The sequence below is a fragment of the Ochlerotatus camptorhynchus genome, unplaced genomic scaffold (assembly GCF_037179485.1).
Source record: "Ochlerotatus camptorhynchus isolate MF236.1 unplaced genomic scaffold, CSIRO-AGI_Acam_v1.1 ptg000367l, whole genome shotgun sequence".
Lineage (NCBI taxonomy): Eukaryota > Metazoa > Arthropoda > Insecta > Diptera > Culicidae > Ochlerotatus > Ochlerotatus camptorhynchus.
In genome coordinates, this window is record NW_027040855.1 from 6,011,354 (window position 1) to 6,031,374 (window position 20,021).

Sequence of the window (20,021 nt, forward strand, 5' to 3'; positions counted from 1 at the left end):
ATCTTTGAAATTTTCTCTAGAGTTTCCTTAGGATCATTCCAAAATGTCTTCAGAGTTACTACTAAGATTCTCCTCAATAATCATATGATTCACTACGGTATTCCCTAAAAATTCTGGAACACTTTAGGAATCACCTCCAGCAAACTCTTGAAATTCACTCTGCAATTAACTGTCGTGAGAATTTGCTTCAATTTTGCCATATAATTATCTTTGAAATTCATTGGGAATTCTCTTACAAATCTCTTGGTTTGCCCTTTTGAATTTAGAAAGTATTCGCCCTTTTAAATTTAGAAAGTATTCTTCCATGAAATTTAGTCCATAATTGCAAGGGAACTTTCCAAAAAAATCTTTTGAAGTTTTCTTGGAATTCACTTGGAACTCTCCTTTGGATTCCCTTGGAAACTTCTTCAAAATGTCCTGGTACGCTACTCCGAATATATTTGGAAATATGCTCAAAATTCCCTGTGAATTCAACTATTTGAAACCCTCTCGAAAACAGTCTTTAAACTTATATGAATTATTTTATTACTTAATTACCTTGACGCTAGCTTAATATTCTGCAAATATATACATCCATTCCATAGCAAAACGATATAGTGGTTTTTAGAATTTCGTAAAAAAATGGTAGTTTTGTTCCTTATCGCAAAATATTAGACCAGTTTTTTTTTTTTTTATTTGTCATTAGGATGACCATTTCCATGTTAGGGTGGTCCAAAAACCTTTTTTTTTCATCAAAATATTAAATGAAAGGTAATTAAGAATACTTTTAGGAAAACAAATATTATGATATTAAAAAATTAGGATTTGTATTGAAGAACATGCATTGTATTCGTTTTTTTTATGGTTTTCATGGTGCAATATTGTTTTATATTTTTCCTTGAAAATTAAGGGGTTTTTTACACGACATATAAAAAAAATCAGCGATGTGCGATTTTTTTTTATTTTTCGTTTTGGAGTTATATATATTTAAAGTTATCAAGTTTTCGGTTTTCGCTCAATACTCCTATGTGACTAGACTACCATGTGTCGTAACCATGTTACAGTTGCTATAAATCAATGGAGACGCATGGTAGTCTAGTCACATAGGAGTATTGAGTGAAATATTTTGCAATAAGGAACAAAACTACAAACTTTAACGATATTCTGAGAACCACTATATCGTTTTGCTATGGAATAAATGTATAGTTATGTATTCATAATAAGATTTCGTTGGAATTATTATCGATTTTGGAGCTCTCCTCAGAATTGTTCTCTTTGAAATATTTTTTTTTTCTATTTGTTCTAAATTTAATATAAATTACATTTCATTTTAACCTAGCTGCTCCAGTTACTACAGTAACTTACCAGCCTTAATTTTTATGATATATATCTAAGTGTTTTTACATTGTTCCTGCCTTGGTAATTCAGTATTTTAAACAGTTTATTTTAACCTGCATGTCAGTATAAAAATTTATATCTTCAAACTAAAAACTAACACTAAATCTCATCTAAGTGTAAAGGGAATTAATCATTGCAATTCAGGATTGCAACGATTTTTGCCTGAATTTATTAATTATTTTGTTGGACATTTGTTCTAAAGTCTCCACATTCGCAATTCTATGAACCTCGGCAGTACTGTATCCGGGAGGCAACTTCAAAATCATCTTCAGAACTCACCACAGAACTCAGAACACCCCTCACCATCCCTCTCCAAAGGGGGAGTTTGGTAAAGAGAGATGAAAAAACCGATTTGTACCTTCCTTAAAAGTTGTCCTAGCTCGCTATTCTAATATCTATATGCAATCTTCACACTGCCGTACTCTAACGGAACTATCAACTCTATGCTTTCATCTACTCCATCTATCGTATAAAAATTACTACTTCAGTCTGTTATTTGAAATTAGCATCTTCAACTATTCAGAACTTTGTTCTGCATCTTTGGAATCTTTGATTAATCGATTGGTTGATTAACATTTAAAAAGAGTGTCAGCCCCAGGTAATGATTTTAGGCTTGTTGTCTAGATTGTAGTCATATCATCATTAAGTTTGTCGTAATTTTTGTTTACTTGATAGAATATGTTTTCCATCCGATTGAGGAAATGCAGTGAGTTGGGAATCTCCGTTTTTTAAGTCCATATATACACCCCGTACACCTGTGTACATGTCGAGGCCCGAGTCCTCAGAAAATTTCTCGCAAATGTCATGCTTCACATCACCGTATTTTCCTCTCACTCTCACCCGACTTACCATCGGCATAATAGAACATTATTTATGTTCACGATTGTGCAATAAGCAATGAAGTATAGATTCCTCTGAGTTGAACTAGATAAACATAGATTTATTCTTCGCTATACGGTTGGTAGCGATCATCTGAGTGGTATCCGCGTCCAGTGTGGATCTCGGACTTGTAGAAATAATAACAAAGAAAACGAAAACAAAATCGAGGATTTACAAATATTAAATAGATCCCAGACAAACCAAAATCTAGAGTTTTGAGCAGTTTTAACGATTTTCGAACTTTTTGAAAATTTCAATCCCAAATTAAGAAGAATGTAAAATATCCTTAATTTGACCATTTTTCATGATCCTGGATTCTAGACAAAACAAGTTTTGATATTCTGGTTTTTGAAAAAAAAAATCTTAAAATATATTAAATCGAGACCTCGGGTTTGAAAAAAATATCAGCTCCAAATCCCAGCCAAAAATTTGAGTTGTATTACATGAGAAAATGGGAAAATCCCAGATTTGTACAAATTTACAACATTCGTAAGCATTAAAATGTTCTTAAATTTCGGACACACGAAAATTCCGAGATTGAAAAACTTAAATAGATCTAAAAGGTGCATGAACATGAGCATTGACGATCATACATTTCAGTAGTTGCTACTCCGTGATTGACCAGATTTAGCGAAATTTGCACAAAGAACCATATGAATGGGGCTTGGGACTTGGAACCCATTCTCACCGTACAAAATCCAGAGAATCCTTATTTTTAAGCATTCAAAGTGTTTTTATGTTACTTCATACGCGAAGTTTGCGATTTTCAGAGTTGGTTGGAAATGCTATCTAACATGAAGCTTTAGTGTGATAATTTATTAGCTTGAGAATGGTCAAATCTACAGGAAAAAAGTGTGCGCCCGCCTTTGCTCATTACTGTCTCTGGCTGTGGAATTGTTCTAGCGACGTTTCATCACTGCCTGCAGATTTGAAGACATACTTCGAATCTCCGCGTGCATTGTACGGGTTAGGCGAAAGGTGTGCGTTTGACTTTGTTCTGCCGCATTAATGGCCCTTCGCTCATTTTCCAACTTCTATTCAATTTTCATACTGCCGTACTCTAACGGAACTATCTACCTACCTTCTCCGAAAGACCATTCTCTAGCTAATAAATTATCACACTAAAGCTTCATGTTAGATACCATTTCCAACCAACTCTGAAAACCCCCTTATTTTTAAGGTCAATAACGGCACCGGCCACGTCCTTACGATCATCGGGGAGGGAAAGGATTGTTAATTCAATAACCGTTGTTACTAGAGACCGAGTAAACCTCTGCATCTCCACTGTTGTCACGGGAAGGACGTTTTGATTAGTGCGAAGGGTAAGTTAGATCTGGATTCACATTGGGAAGTGATGTGATCTTTTAATGCCTGTTAAGCAAATGACGCGACCCTATCAACTCAGTAATGTAAATGAGCTTGGGTTCTAACCCACGATCTTCTGCTCAGTAAGCAAAAACGGTCGCTCTAAGGCCACCGTGCCCCTTACATCACAAGCTACGACCGACGATCGTTCATTATCGGTTACAAGAAGCTATTACTATGAAATGAAGTCCTGCAAAGTAGCCAACCGGATCAGGCGTACGTTAAAATGGTCTAAATATACTTATTACTTTTCAGAATCGTTCCTGTAATTAACAATGTTCTACATTGTTGGATTTTACCCCATGATATTCTACTCATTAAACAAAAACGGTTGCTCTATAGCCACCGTGCCCCCTACATTACCACAATCTATTACCGACTTAACAAAAAGCTATTCAAATGAAGCGACGTCTCTGAAGGCAGCCTTCCAAACTAGATCACGCATACACCCATTCCGAAACTCATGGTTTAAACAATTAAACTATTGGTTATTAACTGAGCTTTATGCTCTCGGAACACAACGATGGCGCACAGTTCGAAAAAGTAGTGTAAATTTCTGTTCAGTATGATGCACATAAATGGTGCGTCACATATCATATAAGCTTACATTATATATCATGTAAAGTTCTAAGACATTTCATGCAATGTAGCAAATATTGTATACAAAAGCCCATTTTTGTAAACAACATTGTTCACAAGTTGCTCGGTTGCGTGAAATGGAATACAAGTTTACGCGAATGAATGTTTACATCACTTTTAAAATTCAGAATTTTTATCTGTGCGGTTTATTATGCTGTGGGAGAGCTTGGGATTAAACCCATAATATTCTGCTCATTAAGCAAAACCGATCCCTCTAGGGTTATCAAGCATCTCAAAACCACAACGCTCCACGGCAAAATATGATTAAGTTTTCACTTGTCAGAAGGTGTATTTTCACATAAATTTGGGGTCACCCCCAAAAAAACATGCAAATGTTGTATGTTCATATCTCTGTCCAATTTTTGTTCTCTTCAGATCATTTGAAAGGTATTCAATGGTTCATTCTTCGTTAGTAAATGGCTCAATATAATTTTCAAATTATAAAAAAATGTATGTACAAAACGTTCACCCAACGTTACAACATTTTTTCAATATTTACTCTGAAGAATCATGACTGAAATTGATGTAGCAGTAGAACCCTTATTCTATTCCCAACGGGTTACTTTTGTACAAATTTGGAGGTCAAATTTATAAAATATTTAATTCAAAAGAATATTTATTCATTTATTTCGATCAAAATTTAGGGTCAAAGTCGTAGTAAATTGATAAACTATTTGAAATAGTTTCCTGAATACTCAACTATGCCACTTTTTATAAAATCTTATCAACAAAAGTTTATGTTCAAAGTGTTTTTATGTTACTTCATACGCGAAGTTTGCGATTTTCAGAGTTGGTTGGAAATGCTATCTAACATGAAGCTTTAGTGTGATAATTTATTAGCTAGATAATGATCTTAGAAGAAGGTTGGTGGATAGTTCCGTTAGAGTACGGCAGTATGAAAATGGAGCAACACAATAGTTGGGTAAAGAAGAATTGCATTATAACACACCCCTTCGACTGGAAATGCTCTCGGCAATGTGGGGCTTTAGGTAGTAATGAAACGTCGCTAGAACAATTCCACAGCCGCAGACAGTAATAAGCAAAGGCGGGCGCACACTTTTTGCCTGTAGATTTGAAGATATACTTGAAATCTCCGCGTACATCGTACGGGTTAGGCAAAAGGTGTGCATTTGACTTAGTACTGTCGCATTAATGGCCCTTCGCTCATTTTCCAACTTCTATTCAATTTTCATACTGCCGTACTCTAACGGAACTATCTACCTACCCTCTCCGAAAGACCATTCTCTAGCTAATAAATTATCACACTAAAGGTTCATGTTAGATAGCATTTCCAACCAACTCTGAAAAGTTTATGGTTAATAATATATTTCTTCTAGTATTGACCATATTATATACTTCAATGGCTGGACCCCAAATATTAATGTAATGAAATGTGGTTAACTGCCCAATGATTTTTTTTAATAGAATAAAAATCGCCGTCTCCAAAACTCATTCAGTCCAGTACGCATTGATCTTAGTATCTATTCCAAGCAGCACACTTTTGTCTCCTAATGTTGCGGCAACTTGATTGTGACCAGAATAAGTTGCATAGGAGTTGCTACAATCGTGTGCTGATAGGTGTGTGACTGTTGGGTTTAAGTCTCCGAGAAAATGAAGCGCAAAACAAATTTCTCCTACATTCTGCGTACGTTTCATACAACAAATGTAATGGCAGTTCTTGCAATGGACTGCAGCGTGTAAGTAAGTTTTTCCAGAATGCATATTGTTGTATAGAACCGTCACGAGATGATTTTCCAGACGCAATACATTTGGGGAAACAAACTTTGTTCGAAAATAAGCTAACATCTCCGTGCTTGACCAGCTTGTTATTTGTTTTTAATTTGTCATTTACCGTGGAACCATGTGGATGAGGAAACGAATTTAATTGAATTAAAAAAAGGAAAACACCAAAAATAGAGGTCGAGAAAGACTGCTCAGTTCTACTTGAGATGACTAATGCACAGTAATTAGGCCCTCATTATATTATAATCAGTACCATACCATGTCGGTTTCATTGTGCTAGCTACTCAATATAAGAATGCAAAAATGATACAGACTTTGAAAGATCTCGTTCTACATGAGTGTTAGTTTCTGAAAATAGAAAAGAAGAAGTAAAAGCGATTGTTTATTTTCCGTGTTTCGCTGACATTGCACGCCGCTTTGTACAGAGGTTATCAGCTAGAAAGCGCAAATCTGAACTACTAAACTGAAAACAAAAATCATCGCTGCAACTAGATGATCCTCCGTCGCTGTCCGAAAGCGATACGCTTCTGCTTAGGTTAGGCGAAGGTGAACTCCGAAACGATTTAACGACTTAAAACGCGTTTCATCTCCGGTTGCTGTTTCTGGTTTTAACCGGTCCAGTCAATTGAAATCGGTCGCCATGTAGGAAATAAATGTTCTTTGCTCTATCCGCTGCGTTCATGTTGGTGTTGGTGATAACTTTGACCATATTGTACGTGTTAAGTTTTGAGTGTTTTTTTTTTGTTTTCATTATTTCGGCCCACCTTTGCAAATCATTAGAGCCACAATTTGTTATCAAAACCAGTTATCAGTTGTATAGTCTGCTCGCATAACGCCATTGCGTGCGTTATCATTTGCGGAAAACGTTGCTGGAGTACTTCAGGAAAACCCCTCAATTGCTTGTCATTGTATGTGGGGTGTCGAAGGCAGCACGTTCTCGAAAATCTGTTATTAGAAACCTTACGCGTATCGCAAAGCACTGATAAGCAGTAAAGGTAGTTTCTCTGTCCGACAAGCTTATCAGCAATAGACAACCGTTGTGATATCAAGCAGTTGTTCATTTCATAGCAGGCAATCAATCTAATGCTTCATTATGAATCAGGTAAATCAGAGGAGAATTAAGTCAAAGTAAAAACAACGGAAGGGCAGGTGCCCACCATTTTGGATTTTCGATTAATCCGAACAAAACATCGATTGACCTATTCTCTTAAAAGAGGAATCTTACCGTCCTTTTGGCTGTTAGATCAATGCTGCCAATTAAGGTGCTCAGGATTTTGAATAATTTTTGACAATCTTCTACGTCACGAAGCCGCTTGTTCACCTTGTTTCCCTTAGGCTATGGTCCAAATTTGAGCCATATTGGTTAATATTTACCCATTTCTAAAGCGAGTTGAAGTTGGTATTGGACAAAATCATCAAAATGCATGGAGATATATCATGTATGTATGTATGTATGTAAGTAGCCACCATCCTAGCTTGGGTCTTGCCCTGCATGCGGCTCCACTCAACAGCAAGATCAAATTCCGTCATCATTCTGAATTCAACATACTGCTGTATGAAGGGCCAAAAAGGGTTGGACGGGCCCGTAAGCAGTGGCACTTACGGGAAACCCGTGGGAATAAGAGAATCTATGTATGGAGATATATCATGGCTTCAAAAGTTCACCATCAAGTCTGAGATTCTCATAAAAAATGTATGCCTAACATCTTTGTCGAAGACCGCATGGCGATCCGAATTGATCCAAAAACGTAAGTAGCATCGTCTTGCGGTTTTCGACTAAGTTGTTGTGCATATAATTTCCTATGAAAGTCTCAAATAGTGTTTGCACGTTTACAACGCCACCACTGGTGAATCTCTGAAGCCATAGTATTTTTCCATACATTTTGTTGATTTTCCCACACAAACTTCAAACCGGTTTTAAAATGGGTTAATGTTGACCAATTTGGCTCAAATTAGGACCAGAGCCTCAGCGTGGCATAGGTAACAAGTGATCCCGTGGAGAGGGGGGAGAGGGTGTATTTTGTTGGTAGACTAGTAGTGCTAGAGCTGTAATATTTAGACGTTTGGTGTCTTTGTTGAAGTCTTTGTATTTGAAAAGTATGATGGTTGTAAACATTAGGGTGGCGCTTAAATTAATTGATTTTCTAAAACTTACTTTTTTATTTTTGAAATAAAGACATCAGCAAAGTTGTAGCAACTTTGTGACGAAAACATTTTTTTCTAATTCTTAACGTTCTCATTTTAGAGTTATTTTTCAAAATTGAATTAGGGTGTTCCTGAAAAATGTATACACTCAGGCTTTTTTTTTACACGGGGGAAATGTACCGTGTAAAAAATCCTACCAAGATTTTGAATGTTCAAATACTGCAATATTTTTTATAAATTTGATTTTGATGCCCTTTGTAAGGTCTGGAACGTGCAAAAATTGGTCAACTTCAAATTGGTGTATTTCTGTTAAAAATGCATAAAAATAAACCTGAAATGCTGCATTTGGAAGTTGAGCGTATATACAATGGTTGCTATGATGAGTTTTCACCATTTGCTCTCCAGTTTTCAAAATGACGTGCAAGCAAGAGGAGCAGCGTGACAAAATTTTGCTCGCTCAGCAAGAGAATGCGACGTTCTCACACGCCAAGTTGGCAAAATTGCTGGATGTCGCCAAATCGACCGTAACAAACGTTTTAAAAGTGTTCGGGAGCGTCTATCGACCGCCAGGAAGCCTGGAAGCGGTGGCAATCGTAATCCGATGGAATCCCAACCTCTCCACCCGGGACGTCGCTAGCAAGCTAACTGTCTCCCATCCTACTTTGCAGCGGGCCAAGAAACGAGCCGGGTTGTCGACGTTTAAGAAGGTAAAGGTGGAGAACCGAGATTACAAACAAAACACGTCGGCAAAGCAGCGGTCCTGAAAGCTGTATACGAATCTGCTCACAAACTTTGACTGTGTCGTCATGGACGACGAAACTTATGTCAAGGCGGATTTCAAGCATCTTCCGGGACAGGAGTTTTATACCGCATTAGGAAAAGGGAAGATGGCTGAAATTTTCAAACCATCAAACTATCGAAGTTCCCAAAAAAATATCTCGTCTGGCAGGCCATATGCACGTGTGGTCTAAAAAGCGGCATTTTCATTACTACGGGAGCAATCAATCAAGAAATCTACGTCCATGAGTGCCTGGAAAAGCGGCTGCTACCATTCCTAAAGCAATATAATAGACCTGTGCTGTTCTGGCCGGACTTGGCAAGCTGCCATAGTGGGAAAAAGGCAATCGGGTGGTACGATGCGAACAACGTAGTTGTGGTACCCAAAGACCACAACCCTCTCAATAGCCCAGAACTCCGCCCTATCGAATGTTATGAATCTTAAAAAAAAAACTAATAAATCCAACGAAAACGAGCAACAGTTTAAATCTAACTGGCGTTCAGCGGCGAATAAGGTCGATGAGACCACTGTGCAAAATTTAATGGAAGAGGTTAAGCGGATGGCACGGCAGTTCGAATTTGGTAAACCAAAAGAATAAACGAACATTTTTTCTTTTAAATATATGAATTGAACTACCAAAAGAAAAATAAGATTTTTGTGATATGAATTTTGACTAAAAGAAACGATTTTTTGTCGACCAATTTTTGCGCGTTCCAGTCTTTATTTATAGCATGCTATGATGCATATATATGTATATTAAAAATTTCTGTGTTTACACCAACAATTGTGATTTTTTTAATTATGCCTATGGCTTGAAATGGATAATGTAATTCGAATACAGTCGATAAGTTGTATTGTTATCGAGAAACCGTGTAAAAAACGTTTTTTTTTATTAGAGATATTTTACATGCATTAATGTCATATTAATTTATTCATTGTGATAATTCTTTTTCACGTAAGCGTGATTACCTCTCACCCCAGCAGGCCTGGGTTCAATCCCAGTCGGCGCCGCCGGGATGTTCTGAGGCATAACATTTCTGATCACGCCTTCCTTCGGAAGGGAAGTAAAGCCATTGGTCCCCGGTTCTTGAGTTCATGGGTCGATAGGTAGGGCCAAGGTGTGGGAGCTGCCTTCCTGGCGTCGGTAGCATTAGTGCTCAGCACGGAAAACAAGATCGACGGAAAACAAATCAAAGGAAAAAAAAATCTTTTTCAACGCACTTATATTGACATCATATTGACAGGTCTCCTTCATCTCCTTTCTTTGCTGAATCGGCTGCGTCGTCTTATTGTATCTTCTTCACTTCTTCTGCTATCTGATCTTTTGTTGCTTGTTGGTATTCTTCTACATTCACTCTTTAATCTATCTTCTTCTTCAACCAATCAATATTTCTCCGGATGCGAGATATTGAAAATATAACCATGTACCGGGATCCTGAAAAGTTCTTCAAGTCCCAGAAATTAGTTGGTTTAAATACAATTTATTGATTGTAAAACATCAGTTATTCTACAACACCCCCTGAATCTCATAATAGTCATAATTGGACATTTTTCTAATGATTTGAAAATTTCAAACTTCATTCGAAACATTTTCTAAATCTTTTGAAAATTATGTTATAAATATTTATCATTAGGTGGTGACGATAGAACTACGGGAGCGAATCACAATTGCTTTTCCCCTTCGCTGATAAAACTGCGTGAATAATAGAAAAGTTAACTTGATTCTAATTACCATCAATTCAAATTCCCACCACTGAACAACGACTGTTCCAATACTACGCGCTAAATATTGTAGTGCTTTCTACGCCTGTATAGTCATTGGAATTCTCCGTCTAGCCATGGGTAGTGTTTTGAAGGTTAAACATTTTCTTCAACACCAGCTCACCCAACAAACCCCGATATTATAGTTGTGTCGTCTATACCACCCCACCTACCCAAGCCCGATATCATTCGAGTGTAAAGCACGCGTCCGCGAAAAGGGGCACGGCGATGGGCGGCTGTTTGTTTATTGCTTCAGCGTCTTGATTTGCCTCCGTGCCATGCCATAATACGGATGTAAACATCGGGTTTGAAAGTGCTTGAATTATATTCTCTGTCGCGTCTCTGTTCGCTGTGCGCGGATTCGCCTCTGTATGGGAGTAGCCATAACAACTACCTATAGTTGAAATGCCTATTGCTGTGTTAGTTTCAATGAGGCAGGCACATGTTCGTCATTGTTGTTGTTGTTGTTGTTGATTATTTATAGTTGAGTTATTTGAGTGCTCGAGAGCGTCTTCATTTGTGATGCTGAAGTTGCCTAATGAAAGGCGTTTGCTCTGTTGGCGTACACAAATTGTACTGAGTGTTGACCTACAACTACCGTGGCCCCCGCTAATCTGAACGACATTTCATTCATATTCACAGAATTCTATTTTTAATTGAAATACTGTGCTACCTGACGTATAACCTATATATGTATTATCCGGCTAAAAACGAACTCGTCTATTTTTATGTTCATTATTATATGTTAAATAAGACGAGATATACATTCCTGCGGGTTGTACGTATACCATGCAGAACCCCGTTGGTTTGGATAGCTAACATCGCACACTGTTCTTATAAAATGTGTTGAACTGGTACTCCTATACTGGTGCGTGACGCCATTGGGCACCTCTGTAGGTTTACCAATTAAACAATTTCAAATTAAGTATTCAATCTATCGGATTTCTACGATATCCGTTATAAGTCAGTACTCAGTTGTGGTTATTTATTAAATTATTAAACAGGTCCGCTAGTTTGGTGAGTTATTTGCCGTTAAGGTTCATGAAAAGTTCAAACTTTATGGGTGGATTTGGACAAACTTGGACCTGTTTCATACGACCAGAAGGTGTATACTGATCAGGGCGTCACAATATCAGCTTCAATCGACCAAATCGATACGACGAAGAGACTGCTGGCATTCTTTTTCTGTTAAGCTGGGCTTAGACAGGGTAAGTCAATTGATCAAGTCAGTTGAATTCAACTGACTTGAACGCGAATTGAACGTGTAAACCATGCCATTCAACTGACGTGATCAACTCACTTGAATTGAAAAAAGTTGAACCAGGCTCAACTGTTCAAGCCAATTGAATTCAACTGAGTTGATCATTTGACTTGCCTAGTCTAAACCCAGCTTGGAAGTTGAACCGCTTCGCATCATTCTCAAACCTCAGTCGGCGTGCACAAACAAATGTTCAATCGCTTGTCTCTCTTTCTCCCGTCGTTCCATTGGTCTTTCTTTTAAGCTTCGGGGAAACGGAAGAGCAAAAGAGTGCTCGACTTTGATAGTTTCGTCTTTCATGAAACACGTCAACAGAGGTTTCATGACGTATATGACGGAAAATGGAAATATATATTTAAAGCATTTCTCACGTGAAAACACTTGAAGATTACACGTAATACGTATAATTTATCTTCTATCCACATAAATATTAAAAAAAAATTAACGAAAACGGGACATAACGCATTTTAAACAAATTGAAAGAGCGGTGATAGAGTGCTCGTGAAAGGGATTGAAAGCCATAATGAGGTTTCTTTTAACTAGAAAATCGACGTTACTTACATCCCTAATAAACGGGTACCATACTCTAACGATATCATAGATGGTACGACCATCCCACATAAAGTTGGGATGATATCCCGAATTGGTGGTTAGGCGCTTCTTATGGTTATTGTTTATGCGGGATTGAAAGCGATGAGCAAAGCAGCGACGAAAAGATCCACAGCCAGCCTTTCCTTCTATGGCGTGCCTCTTTTTCATTTTCGTTTCTTGCTGATAGTCTAGCATGGCTTTATAGAAATGAAGCGTTGAACACGTTTGTATGAGAGAAAAAAAACACGACTTCATTTTAGAGCTTCGAAAATGTAGAGCCCTGATGCGGGTGCTAATTACAAATGCCTTGCTTAATTGATTTCCTACGTAAGTTATGTGAATTTCGCGAATAAACACAAGCAGGATTGATAATAGCAAAACTTGCCATATACAATCGTCATCGTTCAAATTAATTAGCGGGGTAAAAATTTTAAATTATTGGCATAAAAACAGTTAAATTACTGGCAAGGGTCCACGGTAGCCATAATTTTGATTAGAAAACAAATGTTTACCAATGTAAGACAATTCATTGAATCCTAAGATTGATATCTACCGCATCTGCTCCAAATCTGCAGGCACATGTTCTCGTACGTATGCCACATATCAGCTTTTACAAAACACCAGTCCATAATGAATGCTAACCGCCCGAATATAATATTTAACCGGTTGTTGACTGCTGTATAGTAAGGTGTGGTAATGCGTGCCACGGGGTAATATGACCAACAGCGTTGGTATTGTCTTCTTTAACTTTAGTTCCAAAGTTTTTCGCTCAGAATTGCTAAATGATCATTTGGAAACTTGTTCATATCAAATGGTTTTTTATTAGTACGAGAAGAAGAGCCTTTGGTAATATTACCGCGTGGTGCGTATTACACCCAGTTCCCCTACCTCATGCAAACTTGTTCATAATGAATATACGAAAACAATTATCAACGCTTCCATTTTTCATTGCAGACAAAAGCTAACGTCACCAAAATGGAACCCATTCAAAGGCATCCGACTTCGGTGGAAAGAAAAAATTCGCCTGAACAATGTTATCTGGAGATGTTGGCATATGCAATGTGAGTACATTTTTTTCCTTGATTTTCTATTTGTGTCGCAGACGTCGTCGCCGTCGTTGGCTTGTCGTAAATCCCTGTGCAGAATACTGTTATCAAGTCAGTTTGCTTGATCTTGCCTCTGTCCGTATACTTACCTATAATAAGTATAACGAGACACTTGACTGCAATCAAACACACCCTCCGCCTTTTGATAGCATCCAAGCACATGGCAAGCTTTAAAGACTCCGACGGTGAATACTGAAAATTTACTGCTGCTCACATGGCTTTTGATTCAACGATTGCAACAGTTGCGGATATAATTTTCGTGCAGTAGAACCAGGACTTTGTCCTATTTTTATATGACAATATGATGGGATGGGATGTCCTAACTGCTTTCATTAGAGGGGGGGAGGCATATTAATTAGTTTCGAAATATGAATTACCAAATATTATCTTAATATCAATCATGCAAAAACATATTAGTAAAAATGCAGACAAATAAGGGATTACAAATTTTCCCAAAGAATTATCTTCTACACAATCGTTTTAAGAATATCACTTTCGATGTGCAACAAACAAAGAAAGCTCAGCTTTTCGTCAGTCATCGATGTCCTCAATTTGCTTTTAATCAAAGCTAATGTGTCTTCCCCCTGAACGATTGGTAATCATCAAGCTAAGATATATTCGCAGACCAGACGTTCAAAAGCAAATCAGCTGACACTTCATCATTGTGAAAAATTGCCTGTTGAGATGCTGTCCTAATCTAATCATATGCTACAAACTGAACGATTTCGCCTGCAAGCAGGCTTGTTAAATCATGGAGATGCTAACTAAGTTTTCAGCTTCAATCCGTAGCTCCTGCCCCGATTTATTTCTTTATTCGTCAATCAATCAAATCGTAGACTACATATTAACATTAGGACTTATGTTCTATGACCTCGCAGGGTTTTGAAACATATTTTTAATTCTGTCGATTATATTCAGGTCATTCATTTCACAAGGATGATTAACAGTCATCATCTGATTTACCGGTTCAAATTTAGCGTAATTGGTCCGATGGAGATCTACTGCAAACAAGTGTCGATTGCGTAGTTGTCGGGAAGGAGCATACAAATTTAATGTTGAGCTGAGTCAATGCGTTGCGAAATGATATTGTTTAATAAATAAATCTTTGCGTAATCCCGATACGCTGCATAGATCAACAGAGACTGCTAGTAGGGGAACTGAGAGTAAGGACCCAGGCAGAGTGAAAGCTGGCGACCGAGTGGACAAAACATTTTATTAATAATTGTTATTCCTTTTTCTGGCCAGCTTTCACTCTGCCAGCAGCCTATGAAGAGAAGCGGCGCCGGTGGTGTAGTGGTAAGCGTGACTGCCTCTCACTCCATAGGGCCTGGGTTCCATCCCAGTCGGCGCCGCCGGGATTTTCTGAGGCATAAATTCTCTGATCACGGAAGAGAAGTAAAGTCGATGGTCCCCGGTCTTATATATGAGTTGATGGGTCGATAAGTAGGGTCCAGGTGTGGGAGCTGCCTCCCTGGTACGGAAAACAAGATCGACGGAAATCAAAACACGAATCGACCTTCTCCGATTGGCATTAAACTTTGTATAATTTTTTGTTATGGTCAATCATTCACATTTCAGCTGAAATTCGGCCATTTTGAATATCATAAAAAAAAACTAAAAAAAAAAAAACATTAAAAATAGTGCTTAAAACTTTCATGTAAAAAATTACCCTTTTCGATATTTTTTTATTATTTTTCATTTAAACTGTTTTACGAGATTCAAAATGGCTGAATTTCAGCTCAAATGTGAATTATTAACTATAAAAAATAATTATGTATTTTTTTTTTTTATTATAGTCACTTTAACACTCTTGGGTCATTCGTGACTTGTCCGGGGGTGAGATTTGAACTCGTGACTTTGGCGTGAAAGGTATGGATGTTAACCATGTATGTAATCATTTAAATCGGAAGAGATCGAGACTGATTTTTTTTTTGCTATTTGGCCTGGAAATGCTCTAAAAGACCCTGCCATTGTCCGCTGTACATGACGCCTACACATGCAAAGCAATCGTTGGCGTAGAGTTTACGATAGCTTCAATATATGCACAATAATGTTGCTCTTATACATTTCAGTCTGTGTCAATAAGAGTTTTACCATGAAGGTTTTGGCGCAGACCACAATAAATAACGTGCCGTTTTAATATGCTGTTGTTTGTGCAAACGTCCACTACGTGTGGTACTATCCTACCAGCTGTGTGTTTGTATTGTGTCCTATACACTATCAATAAATAATAGCACTTCTACCTCCGCCATGGGAGGATGGTCAGTTATTCGATCGTGTTTTTTTTATTTTTAACCATCCGTATTAAGCGGCGCCGATGGTGTAGTGGTAAGCGTGATTATCTCTCACCCCAGCAGGCCTGGGTTCAATCCCAGTCGGTGGCGCCGGGATGTTCTGAGGCATAACATCTCTGATCACGCATTCCTTCGGAAGGAAAGTAAAGCCGTTGGTCCCCGGTTCATGAGTTTGATGGGTCGATAGGTAAGGTCCAGGTGTGGGAGCTGCCTTCCTGGCGTCGGTAGCATTGGTGCTCAGCACAGAAAACAAAATCGACGGAAAACAAATCAAGGAAAAAAAACCATCCGTATTACACAACGTAGAGAGTGTGGTTCAGAGAGTGTATCGAAATCCACTCGACGAAAATCATATTCGCAAATATCAGGCAAACCATCGTATCAAACCGAAATTGTCAAATTGATACCAATATCAAGGGTAGGCTTATCAGCATCCAAAGCAACCATTGGTTCAACGGTTTCTGTGTCAACGCAATATCTATGTGCTGGATCATTGACAAAAAAGAGGTTAAAAACCGTGATTGTGTTCTGCCAGACCTACTGCGCAAATCAAATTTCTCTTTCACCCTATGTAAGGTTAGATTTAATTCTCGCCAAAATTATTTTGGAATATTTTTTTTTTGTGTTCTTTTAAATAATGTTTAATCTAAACTTTCTTCGGGAATCCTAGTATGTGTGGACTAGACTAGAACACTCCCTCAGGAATCTATTTGCTTTTAAATTATTCTCAGAAAACCCTTTAAATTCTTTTAAAAATTATCTATGAAACCACGCCAAAATTCTTTTGGAGTTATTCATAAAATTCACTAGTCTCACGATAATGCCCATAAAATTCTACTCAGACTACTAAATACATCGACACGCATTTTGCAGGTTTGGACTAAACATACCTTTAGGTAAAAGTTAACCAAACTGATGTTGAGAACTTATAACAAATAAGTAAGTTTCAGAACAATAGAGCCATCTCAAATCTTGCCGTCAATATTAATAATGTACCGTAAAACGGGGTAACATTGATCATTTTTTAAAGTATATTCTAAATACTTTTTACAGCAATGAATATTTTTTTAATTTTATATTTTTAAAACAAGTAGGGTAAACGCTCCTATAGTTGCGGTACGTTAGAAGCGTTAGGTTCCTATAGTTGTGTATGGAGACTCCGTACACAACTATAGGAACCTAACGCTACTAACGTACCGCAACTATAGCAGCGTTTCCCTACTGAGGATCCATGAGATAATTCGTTAGTTTTTTTTTAATAATCCATTTATTTGTCAAATTTGTGACTCAAATGCGTTAGCTTTGCGGAGCCGAATATTTTTTACATTATTGTGTGTGAATATCATTTTCTTACAACTAATGTTAGTAGAACGGGGGCCGATTACTCGCAGTTTACTCGAGATTAGGGATTACATTTATTGATCATTTGGAGGGAGGACAAGGGAAAGCATTTTGAACTAATTTAAAACTTAAACGTAAAGGATGACTAAAACACAAAACATTAAACACATACATCAACAGCTTTAAGAAAGTCGTAAATAAGCTTCATAAAGTCGATATCACGGCAAGCCAAGACGTCTCTAATTGGTTTAAAGAGTTGTTTTCCTCGGACCCTAAGGGAATCACACAGAACGGATCTCGCCTCATGATGCAAGGAGCAGGACCAAACAACATGCTCGATGTCGTGATAACCGTTTCCACAGGTGCACAAGTTGCTGTCGGCAAGCGTAATACGGAAGAGGTGGGCGTTTAACGAACAGTGATTGGACATGAGCCTGGACATTACACGAATAAAATCACGACTCATATCCAACCCTTTGAACCAGGGTTTCAACGACACCTGTGGGACAATAGAATTTAGCCATCTTCCCAGATCACCATCATTCCACTTTTGTTTCTAGTTGGCGAGGACTTGCTGACGAGAAATTGTGAAAAATTCGTGGTAGGCGATTTGTCGCTCGTAAATATCGCCTTCCATAGCGCCCACCTTGGCCAGCGAGTCCGCTTTCTCATTGCCCGGGATAGAGCAATGAGAAGGGACCCATACCAAGGTGATGACATGTGAGCTGTTTGATAAAGCACTCAATGACGATCGTATTTTCTGGAGGAAATACGCCGAGTGCTTCATCGGCCTCATTGAACGCATAGCCTCCAGGGAGCTTAGGCTATCCGTAAAAATGAAATATTGGTCAGGTGGAAGTGAGGCAATACGCTCTAACGTGTACGATATAGCTGCTAGTTCAGCAACGTATACCGAACACGGCTTTTGAAGCTTGTATGAGGCGCTATGAAGATCGTGGAATACTCCAAAACCAGTGGACGCATTTATTACCGACCCATCTGTGAAAAATCTCTTCTCGGTGGGGACGTGGCGGTATTTGTTCGCAAAAATAGTTGGGACAATCAGGGAACGGTGAGGCTCTAGAATTCCTTGAATCTCCTCCCTTATTGTGAGATCGAATCTCACGGAAGAACAACTGAAATGATCGGAGACAGCGCGATTGGGGTTGAACGAGGAGGGGCCGATGTCCAGAGTCATGTACTCGTAGTACAAGCTCATGAATCGTGTTTGAGGATTCCGCTCTAGCAGCTTCTCAAAGTTTTCGATCACCAGCGGGTTCATGACTTCACAGCGGATGAGGAACCGGAACGAAAAATCCGTAAAACGATTTGTTAAGGGGAGGACGCCCGCAAGAACTTCAAGACTCATGGTATGCGTCGATTGCATACAACCTAGCGCGATTCGAATGCAACGATATTGAATCCTTTGGAGCTTCAATATGTGCGTCCCCGCCGCCGATTGAAAGCAAAAGCTACCGTACTCCAAAATCGAGAGAATGGTGGTCTTGTAGAGTCTTATCAGATCTTCCGGATGGGCTCCCCATGAAGTGCCGGTAATGGAACGAAGGAAATTGATTCGCTGTTGGCATCTCTGCCTCAGATACGCTATGTGTTTTCCCCAAGTGCACTTGGAATCGAACCAGACACCTAAATACTTAAACGACATGCTGTGAGTGATTGTTCTACCCATAAGTTGAAGCTGAAACTGTGCTGGATAAAGCTTCCTAGAAAAAACAACCATCTCTGTTTTCTCCGAAGAGAATTCGATACCCAGATTCATTGCCCAAGTAGACAAATTATCCAAGGTATCTTGCAATGGTCCTTGCAGGTCCGGTGCTGTTGGTCCAACCATGGAAACCACGCCGTCATCTGCAAGCTGCCTTAGCGTGCAATTTTCGGCCAGACATTCATCAATGTCTTTGACATAGAAGTTGTACAGGAGGGGACTTAAACATGAGCCTTGTGGAAGACCCATGTAGCTGATTCGTGCAATTTCCGAGTTGCCATGAGAGAAGCTCATTCGTTTCTCGGACAACAAATTAAACAGGAAATTGTTGATAATCGGAGAAAGCCCACTCGCATGGAGTTTGTCCGAAAGGATGTCGATGCAAACAGAATCAAACGCCCCTTTAATGTCCAAGAAAACTGAACCCATCTGCTGTTTTTCAGCATAGGCTAATTGGATTTCAGTTGAAAGCAACGCAAGGCCGTCGTTCGTCCCTTTGACCCTACGGAATCCAAATTGCGTATCTGAGAGTAAGCCATTCGCCTCGACCCACTTGTTCAGACGAAGAAGAATCATTTTTTCTAACAGCTTCCGAATACACGACAGCATCGCGATGGGACGGTACGAATTATGATCCGAAGCGGGTTTACCGGGCTTCTGGATGGCGATAACTCTCACTTGTCTCCAATCATCCGGAACAACGTTGAGCTCAAGGAATCGATTGAACAAGTTCAACAATCGCCTCTTTGTGACTTCTGGGAGGTTCTTGAGCAGGTTGAACTTGATTCGATCAATTCCCGGATCCGAGTTATTGCATGAAAGAAGAGCAATTGAGAATTCTACCATCGAAAACGGGGAGTCCATGTCATCGTTTTCCAGCGGCGGTGTTGCATCGAATCGGAACCGAATCGGGACAAACCTTACGCGCGAAGTCGAAAATCCACTTGTTAGAGTAAAGGGCGAACACAAAATTATTGCGACACCGAAAAAACCAAAATTTTAGGGTAGTTTTATACAT

At 38.7% G+C, this 20,021-nt stretch overlaps 1 protein-coding gene across 2 annotated transcripts in view; it reads left to right on the top strand.

Annotated features, from left to right (window-relative positions):
- Positions 1 to 20,021, top strand: part of Mondo (mondo) — a 226,825-nt gene that overhangs the window by 60,604 nt on the left and 146,200 nt on the right. For both annotated transcript variants that reach the window (XM_065232292.1, XM_065232291.1), the window contains exon 3: positions 13,491 to 13,597. In XM_065232292.1, coding sequence (XP_065088364.1) covers positions 13,491 to 13,597 — 107 coding nt within the window. The remainder of the gene's footprint in view (positions 1 to 13,490; positions 13,598 to 20,021) is intronic.